Source organism: Microtus oregoni, unplaced genomic scaffold (assembly GCF_018167655.1).
Source record: "Microtus oregoni isolate MIOR12 unplaced genomic scaffold, Mior012 000038F_ref0000394, whole genome shotgun sequence".
NCBI lineage: Eukaryota > Metazoa > Chordata > Mammalia > Rodentia > Cricetidae > Microtus > Microtus oregoni.
In genome coordinates, this window is record NW_024543097.1 from 9222369 (window position 1) to 9232500 (window position 10132).

At 44.3% G+C, this 10132-nt stretch overlaps 1 protein-coding gene across 1 annotated transcript in view; it reads left to right on the forward strand.

Moving 5' to 3' along the window:
- Nucleotides 1–7834: 7834 nt before the first annotated feature.
- Nucleotides 7835–10132, forward strand: part of LOC121433373 (zinc finger protein 14-like) — a 15286-nt gene continuing 12988 nt past the window's right edge. The window contains exon 1 of the mRNA XM_041631746.1: nucleotides 7835–7856. Within this exon, the coding sequence (XP_041487680.1) occupies nucleotides 7854–7856 (3 nt within the window). The 5' untranslated portion in view covers nucleotides 7835–7853. The remainder of the gene's footprint in view (nucleotides 7857–10132) is intronic.

Sequence of the window (10132 nt, forward strand, 5' to 3'; positions counted from 1 at the left end):
AATTGTCATCTCTGTGCACACACTCACGGCTGCTGGCTGCTGCTTGTGGCACTCCGCACAGCAGGCTCATGTTTGGAAATTGTGGGAGGGGTTTGAGTTCTCTGCTGACACTGTGCACAAACACTAAGAAGTCAGCAGATTTGGTGAGATACCTGGGAAGTCTTTAGAGGAGAGTTAAATAATATTTAAAAAGTTTTTGTTTATAGTTTATATATGAGTGCTCTGCACGACCAAAGAAGGAATTCGATCCTAGTATAGATGGTTTTAAGCCACCATGTGGGTGCCAATAATTGAACTCAGCACATATGAAGGAGCAGTCAATGTTCTTAACCATTGAGCCATCACTCAAACCAATATTAATAATGGGAAACATCACAATGCAGGGCACTAGGACCCTGCATAGTGTTATTATGGATGGTTTTAAATGGAAAACAGAGATGAGGGGGATAAACGACTTAGCTGGAATTGACAAAATGTTGATTGTAATTACTATCAGTTTGGTAATTAATATTTTGTCCTTAAAAAGTGGTTTGATAACTTTGCTAAGTATGATAATCTGACAGATAAGATGTAAGCTTTGGAGAGACTTTCCTACGGAAAAGATGCAAGCCTTAGAAAGACTTACTAATGAAAAACAAGAAAAAGTTGGCTGATTAGATAAAAGTCTTAGGACATACTATTGATAAGATATAAGCTTTAAGAAAAACCTGCTAATGAAAATAAGAAAAATACTCAGACACAGACAGGAGAATTTAGAGCGTCACCTACTGCACCATAGCATTATGAGACTGAAGAGGAGTGGCCTAAATATATTAGAACACCGGCCTTAATTTATAGAATGACAACCATATGTGAGGCCCCCCCAAGGCTATACAGAAGTTAACTGGAATCCTGTGCAAATGTTAGATTTGAAAAGATCTATGAAGCAGCCATTTCATATGGTATGTCTTCACCCTTTGTGAAGCAGATGTTAGATTCATATGCAATTAGGAAAAGAATTATTACTTAAGACTGAAAATATTTAGCTACAGTAGAAAACATAGTGGCAAGAGGAAGCTAGGGTCTTAGGACAACTATTGGTGGGGCACAAGGAACATCAGTATTATCTTGCCTTGCATTTCTTTCAGAGAAAGTCACCGCTGGTTTAGCAGACACTGAGGATTGCTTTCCTAGGGGAAACAGGCAATATTTTAAGGGGTGGGGCTGAGGATACTACTTTCTTAGGTGAGATAAACCCTTGAGAATCTGAGGGTTCAAAGTTCTCAGCTTCAGTAGGGTCCTCCCACACATCCCCACCCCAGATTATAGAAACCAATTCTTTACCGGTTCCTGCCCTTACTTTCACTGCTGATGCCCTCTGAGGCTCAGACCTGGATTTTCACTGTAGTTCAGCCAACCTTATTGGTGAGGGCTTTGGTTTGATTTTTCTGTAACTCAAACTCTGTGACTGCCGAAGAGAAAATTCTCTTCCAGGGCGCACTTAGAAACTTTTAGACTGTTCATTCACATCTGGATCTGGTCAATTTGAAGGGAGTAAACTTTCCCACTCTCACAACTGAATTTAGGTTTCAGTTCTCTGAGAAGAGCAAAACAGGTGTCTCTCACAAAGGCCCATTTATCCACAATACCCTTGCATTCAGGGATGAGGGAGAGAACAAACACAAGCCCTCAGTCAGGTCAGCCTCACAATATCTCACGGACAAATTCAGCAATTCCTCCCGTGTCATGCCCAAACTTGCCCAAACTTGTGCAAGTATGTCCAAAAATGCATACTAGTGTAACCGCTGCTGGCTTAATTAATCATATTTGAGATAACCTAATCGTACCTGAAACTCCCCTTCGCTGTGCTTAAAAGGAGCCTGCACACTCCTCTCAGGGTTGCTGCCATTTTGCACAGATTGATGAATGATCCTGCATATATTTGAATATTAATAAATGCTCTTCGCTTTTACATACTATTTGGGTCTGAGGTCTCCTTCAGCATTTCCTCAGACCCTTACAGTTTTAACACTAAGCTCATTGTTGTTCTTCTCTGTTTTCTGATATTGGTTAATTTTATCATGGAGCTTATTCCTATCGTTTATCTGTTTATCCAGAGGTACTAAGAGTAACCGAGCAGCAACATCATTTTCCTCCAAACTGTCAGAAGTTTCATATCCAGGGTCACTAAATCAATTGTTACTCACTCCTGATGAATCAAGACAATCAAAGGCATTTATTTCTTTAAGTTAGAAATATAGTTGTGCCTCTAGGATGTGGGCGAGGAAGAGGGAGATGGACAGGCATCCTACTCAGCCAATCTCCACCAGGTTCAACTCTCACTCCCAACCCGCAACTCCGCAGAGACACCAGAAAGCTAGTCAGTCTTTACAAATGCACTGTGCTGGGAATGAGGGTGGGGTTGGTTGGTAGTTGGGTGTTTTAATGGTATTTGCTACAGGAGTGGGACTCACATCTCACAGGGGATTCACTATCCGACCAGAAGAGGGCTCTTTGGGTCAGAGAGAGGGCAAATTCATCTGGAGCCCCAGATCTCACCCTCGAGTCATGCTCATCACATCCGCCATCCCTGCTGCACAACTATGGACGTTCCCCTAATCCTTAATATGCACCCCTGCCCCTCATTGGCTCCGCCCTGCGCCCTGCAAATACTCTCCTCTGCTACTCTGGTGGTGGAGGCTCCAGAGAGTGAAGTAGCTGGTACACACCCTGGTCCGGATCGCTGAAGCCTCGGTGCAGGCCACGCAGCAGCAGGAATCACAGGTTTAGCACCCGGTCCAGGCTGTGCCTGGTGGTTCCCTTTGTGTAGCCTCTGGACTCTCTCTCTCTCTCTCTCTCTCTCTCTCTCTCTCTCTCTCTCTCTCTGCTACTCCATCTCTTTCTGTCCACTTTGGTCCCTTGTCACCTTCTGTGTCCGTTTCAGGGGTCTGGAGATGAAAATAACCACCCCCCCTCAAGCCATCCTGCTAGTGAGGACATGCAGTCCTCCCCTGTTCCCAAGCAGGTGATGGGGAGGTGGGGGAACTTCCTTTCCAAATGGGTTGTCAGGTTGACCTTCTTTTCTGTCTTAACCTTGAGGAGGATCCTCCAGGTCAAATGAATGTAACTGTGGCCCCAGGCCTGAGATGGCCTGCCTACTCAGCAGAAACAGTGCACCATAAGGCTATAGCCAGCCAGTCTTTAGTTCAGCCAGTGCAACAATGTGTTGAGTGTTCTGTAGTGTCCAGGAAAAGAGCCAGTTTTTACTTAACAAGTTGCATTTAACGGGGACAGAGAACAAAGGAAAAGGAGCACTCCTTACTGGCATTAATAGCCCTGCAAGTTCATGTACTCAGAAGTAGGAAGGTAAGACGTTCTGATAGTAAACTATACAGCAATTAACAGGTTAAAATCAATAAGCTGTCGATCTAAGTAGAATGGAGGAGGCTGTGGGAATGTGTTGAAAAGTTAAAGAAGTTTTAACTGTGAAGAGAGTGGCATTTTATTATTTTGTTTTCTGAGGCAGTGTCTTGATATGTAGTCTGGGCTGTTGTGGCGCTCCCTTGGAGTCCCCTGCTCCAGTGTCTGGACTGCCAGCATTTTATAAGCACAGGCCACCATGCTTGGCAAGGGAGGGATATTATCACTAACAGATTTAAATTTTTCCTCACTCACTTTGCCTTGGTAAGTAAAAAGCTCTAACAGTGGGAGATTATAATGTTTGTTTTCATTATTTTTAATTACGTGTATAAGTCTCTGTGTGGGTGTGTATGCACAAAGATTCAAGCTTATTATTTTTTCAGGACTCAAAACAGAACTATACAGGCTCCACAGTGACCATCCTCGACCCAGCTTCCTTAGCAGCTGGAGTTACAGGCAAGTCTTGGTAAAAACCTTGCAGGAGCCATTTCAAATGGCTCAACAGTGGCCTCATTTTCTAATAGAAGCTAAATTGTTATTTTAAAGTTTGATTTTTCTAATGTAGGTTAAATTTAGCTATAACAAGTACATGTTTATAATGATCTTCTTTTGTGAATAGTATGTTTCATGAACAATAAACATTTCATGCATACCTGTTGGCCAACTGTCAGAACAGTGGATTGGATCCGAGAAATGTTAATAATAGTAGAGTCAGTTTATCAGGAAGGAAAAAGGCACTCTGGAGGGGAAGCGGGAAAGGAAGTTCAGAAGCCCTGACCACCCGGCTTTTCCTTTGATGCCCTCTTTTGTGTGTGTGTGTGTGTGTGTGTGTGTGTGTGTGTGTGTGTAGCAGGCTTAATAAAAACCCAGAGACAGAAATTGGGGTTCAACCTGAAGGTCGGAAAAGCAAAACTGCCGGCCACTCACTGGCTCTCACCTCTACCTCATTGCTAAATGGCGATCCTGCCAGCCACTCACTGGCTCTTACCTCTACCTCACTGCTAAACGGCGATCCTGCCAGCCACTCACTGGCTCTTACCTCTACCTCACTGCTAAACGGCGATCCTGCCAGTCACTCACTGGCTCTTACCTCTACCTCACTGCTAACCGGCGATCCTGCCAGCCACTCACTGGCTCTTACCTCTACCTCACTGCTAAACGGCGATCCTGCCAGTCACTCACTGGCTCTCACCTCTACCTCATTGCTAAACGGCGATCCTGCCTCCAGGAATCTCAGAATGACAGTGTGTCTGTCAGTTGTCTTCTCCCATCTTATATTCCTCTAGGGCTGGGATTAAAGATGTACACCACTGGGATTAAAAGTAAAAGTTTAGCGGGCAGGGGAGGGAGGGGAGTGCCTTTACCTGCTGAGTTGGTGTTCACAAGGACACAGTTTCACTGGGATCAGTGGTAATATCACTGAGATTCATTACAGCTTTTTTGCTATTTGGGGTAAAATTCATGCATAGAATTTTAAACTGTTGGGTTCACTGTAGATACTATATCACGCAGCCATCACTGCTCTGATTCCAAAACATTTTGTCATGCCTTCAGGCTCCTATAGAGTTAATTTAAAAATTTTAGCTTCTTTCTGATACTTAAAATTTAATTTATGTGCTAGTTGAAGTATTGGGTCCTATGAGAAGTTTGAACAGCTTTAGTTTAGAGTATTTCCACAGCTCCAGCCTTTTCTACTTTAGGGTGTTTTGTTCTTCTTGTTTCTTTTTTGTTTTCTTTTTTAGGCTCTCCATAGTTCAGGCCATCTGGAACCCACAATCCTCCTGCCTCAGCCTTTGAAGTTCCAGGGTGACAGTTCCTTGCCATCAAGCCCAGCTTCATTTACCTGACATTAGTCTGATGGCAGTTGAGATAAAACAGTAGTGTCCCTTTCCCCCTCCAACTCTGGCACACAATCTTCAGGCAACTCTTTATTTAAAAAAAAAAATGTACGTGTGCACAGATGACCTTGAGATCTCTGGAACTCCTGAGTACTTGGCTGCAGCTACATTTCCAGTGAGTCAGCCAATTTGTAAATATGGATTCAAGCTGTTGAGGAACCAGTCTAGGTTTACGTTTCCCGTAAAAGGCCCCGGGTGATGTGCGGTCCTGCAATCCCAGTGCCCAGAAAGCAGAGGCAGGAGGGTTATGTGGGTGATGTCAGCCTGGGTATGCAGGGAACCATTGTCTCAAAAATTCGAACAACAGCCTTCCCGTGGGGTAAAGAGCTTCTGACATGGTTTTATAGCTTCTGGTCATCTTCTGGAATTTGTTGGGAAAAGAATGTCAGTAACTTCATTTCAGCATATTGATTGATTGATTGATTGAGATAGAGGCTGTATTCTAGACTGACTGCATGTTGCCATGTAGCTGCGGATAAAAGTTTGATCCACCTGCCTCTAACTCTCAAGGCTTGGGTTACAGGATGTACCATGAAGCCTGACTTCATGTGGTGCTGGGGATAAACACAGGGCCTCACACACGCCAGGTGAGCATTGTACCAACTGTGCTATTCCCCTAAGCAGCTTGCTTCTTTTGATTTGCTATATAAAGGCAAACTAATCTTATTAGAGTTTTTTTCTTTTGTATAGTTGCCCTTTTGTTGAACTTTTAATTCACATGTTTCTCTGTTCAGTGCAGCCCAGATAGGAGCCCAATTCAAAGTATTTAAAGAATTAAAAGTTTTTTAGGGTTATATTTTTTAAATGTGTATGTGCCGGTACCCAAATGTGTATATGTAAACCATATGTAGGCAGTGCCTTTGGCCACATGGATGATGGGAGCCTAACCCGGATCCTCTCCAGTCACAAGAAACAAACAAACAAAAAACGATATTGTTTTCATTGAGTTATATATTTTTCTCCACTCCTCTCCTTCCAGTCCCATCCCCTTCAACCCTCTCCCATGATCCCCATGCTCCCAATTTACTCAGAAGATCTTGTCTTTTTCTACTTCCTATGTAGGTTAGATCCATGTATATCTCTCTTAGGGTTCTCTTTGTTGTCTAGGTTCTCTGGGGTTGTGAATTGTAGGCTGGAAACCAAATTCTTATCTCTCAGTGATTGGCACAGTACTGCTAGAGGTGTGTCTGTTTGATTTCATTTTACTTCTTCTGCAAAAGCGAGTCTAGCTTTTGGGCATCGGCTCCCCTGGAGTTGAAGCTACAGATGGTTGTGAGCTATCTGATGTGTGTGTTTGGGAGAACTAGGGTACTCTGGAAGAGCAGCGTCCACTCTTCCCAGCCCTTAATCTACTTATTTCTATAATTAGGTTGCCTTCAGTTTTGAGGTGGGTCTTAGTATTCAGGCACCTGTACTGGCCCGACCTTGGGGTATATATCCTCAGCCTTAGCCACTAAGAGTACCACCTGTGCACATTCACTATGTTCCCTTTTAAGGGCCCTGCCCACCTCTCATCCCTCCCTCTCTCCCTCTGTCTCTCTCCCTGTCCTCTCTTCTCTTCTGTCCCCAGAAGTCGGTTTCCCCACTCCCCTTCCCCTTTTCCCATTCACTAAAAACCCCCTCCACCGGAGCTTTGTCGCATGGCGTCTTTCTTACTCTACTTTCTCTAAATTACAACGGTGGGTACCGGAGATACAACGTGCGGTCTTAACCACGCTACAGAAGCATTGCATTTTTCTGCATGTTTCTGTTTTGAGACAGGGTCTCACTAAATTGCCTAGATTGACTTTGAACCCAGTTTGTAGCCTTGCTAGACCTTGAACTTCTTATGCTCCTGCCTCAACCTCCCAAGGACTGGAATTACAGGACTCAGCTAGACATTCATTTATAAATTTGGCAGTTTCTGTCCACCCCACGCCCTTTTTAAGTCATTAATAGGTACGCTTAATGTTTTCTTTTAAAATCAATGTTTGGGAAAGCGAAATGGCTCGGCTAGTAAGGCACTTGCTGCTAAGCCCTATGAACTGAGTTCAATCCCTGGGAACCATATGGGAGAAGGCCCCAGCCAAATCTAGCCAATTGCCCTCTTGACTCACACTCTGGCACACATGTGCTTCTCCCACATTTTTAATTAAATACATGTAATTAAAAATGAAATTAACTACGTATAAAAATTCCCGCAGTGAGGAAGGCGATCCCTGCATTGGCCATTGTGTGTCGTGGACAGTGCACGTGAACGACCCTGTGCCTACGGACTATAAGAAGACAACAGGGCCGCTCTGGAGGGCAAAACCTACCCAGAGCTTCTGCAAGTCTGCGCTTTTGGGGTAGTGGCTGCCGGTGTCGCTGGCTCCCTTCTGTCACTCAGGTTTCATTAGCCAATCAGAGCAGCCACACAGGCTGTCCAATAAGGGGCGCTGCTGGACAGCGAGAGCCGGGTTCTTGGCCGCCATGCAGCGGTTCCGCTTTTAGGTTATTGAGGCGCTGCGTGGGCTGCGCTGTGAGCGCCGCTGCCAGGAGCTGTGAGGAGAGGACCAGCGAACTCAGAAGCCGGTCATGGTGAGCGAGGGACCACTGTCCCCAGACAGGGAGGAGCGGCCGGGTGAGCACCGGAGCCCCTGTGAGGGGTCCTCCTCGCGCAAGGGGTGGGCGCTGTGTCCTGGGACCCCAGGCTCTGGTCAGCTCCGCCCCTCGGGCTGCGTCTGCGTAGAGCGCTGAGCACCGTGCTGGGAGGCTCCGCCCCGCTCGCCATCCTTGTCGGTGACGTCACTTTGGTGCAGGTCCTCAGGAGGTGTCTATGTGTTAGGGTATCTAGCTTCTCTGAGTTATCTGTAAGAGGTTCTGTACTTCACATTTCATATTTAGGTTTAGGGTGCACTTGGAGTTGATTTTGTGGAGTTATAAAGTCATTAAATATTTTTACATATGGGTGTTAAATTAAGGTAGCCCACTGTTAATAAAGGAATTCCTTTGAATTTTCTTTGTCAAATACAGTTGACCGTATTTTTGCACATTTATTTCAGACTTTTCTCTTCATCTGTTTATTTCGAGATAGAACGTTTGTTTTGGTTTTTGAGATAGAGCTTCTATGGAGTCCTGGCTCTCTGGAGCTTTCTTTGTAGACCAGGATCCTGTCTCTGCCTCCCGATTAAAGGTCTGCTCCAACCACGCCCACCAGAAGTAGTCTGTTTTTATTTTAGTTTTAAAAGCAGATGATAGTAACAAGTGAGCGTACTGTTTCCAGTGTCTTCCTTCCTTCCTTCCTTCCTTTTTTCCTTCCTTCCTTTCTTTTTTTGAGAAAGACACTCCTAACTCAAGTCTAGCCTCAAACTCACTGTGTAACTGAGGATAGCCTTGAACTTCTGATCTTTTTCCTCTCACTCACCTCAAGAGTGAAAGACTAAAGGTATGTGTCAACCCTGACTGTTTTTATGTGGTGCTTTGAAGGGAACCCAAGGCTTCCTGATACTAGGGATACGTGTGTGTCTGTGTGTGTGTGTGTATGTGTGCGCGCGCGTGCACCACATGTGCATCAGAGCTCCTGGAACTAGAGTTAGTTTCTGGCTTCCATGAGGATGAATCCAGATCATTTTCAAGAACATTGAAGGCTCTTAACCCATTAGTCTCTCCAAGCCCATAGTGCTGGGGGATCTCCATCAGAGAAGACTGCTTAGACGTGGGTTTAAGCAAATAGAAAGTCTTTATTAGCCAACCAGTGACCACATGGGTGCCAGTTTCTCAGTGTACTACTGAGCCTTCCGCAGAGTGAGCTTTTAAACATAAAACCATATTTTGGATTGACCTACTTCAGTTAACAAAAGCAGTTAGCCAGCACAAAACTACAGAAGCCAAAATGCAAGCTTAGTACACGTACAGACTTTTCCAGAACTGTGTACTTTGATGGATTAGATCTTTGTTTTCATTTTGGCAGGTGGTGCTGTCTGTGTGCTGAGCTGTATGGCCTAAATGGTGCTTCCATCATGGAGTCAGTTGTGCTAAGGTCTGAGGGTCTGTTACATTCCTCCTGGTCTTAGTGAATGAATGAAATCGTGGCTGCTCTAAAGAGGTGTAGTTGGTCCCAACTACTGAGCTGACACATGCTTGGCCATGTAGCTTAAGATGTAGGTCCCTGATGTTAATCCAATTAAAATAAGAATAAAAGCCCCCACCAGCGCTGATAGAGTATTTAGCCAGGGGAAACCAAAAGAGCAGAGACTGATATCAGTTATATTTATTATATCAATTTTTCTTGTTTTGAGGTTTTTTTCCCTTTCCTAATTATTCTTGATCCATTAGCAAAAAGCAACAGGTTTCTCCCAAAGCCATACTATAGTTTCCTTTATCCCTCATCAAAAGTAAATCTAAACCTCTTCAATTTTGTAGGACCTTATCGGCAAGGGAATCTAAATGTTTTACTTCAGAAATTAAAACTTTTAATACCTGTAGATCCTGATCAGCCTGTCTACTTAGTTTGGAAAGCATCAGAAGAGACATTTAGTCAAACCGTTAGTGTACGCCCACCACAAGGTCTCAGGGCCTTGATAATATTGCTGTTAACTAGATGAATTAGCCTATAAGACAGAATAGCTGGCTTCAGAATAAGGGGAGGGAGGTGACTAGCTTAAAGGTTGTATTAGATAAGTTTCAGCCTCTTATAAGTCCCAACGTTAATTTGGGCTGTTCCTAGTCACAATAAGTTTTGTCAGTCGATGGGCTGACAGTCTGGTTAGTTCCTGTCCTTCTGTAGTACGGGAGCTGGGTGTCTAAGCATAACCAGTAATCCTGACCTATTTCTGACTGGGAATGATTAACTGTGTCCCTAGATTCCCTTCCTA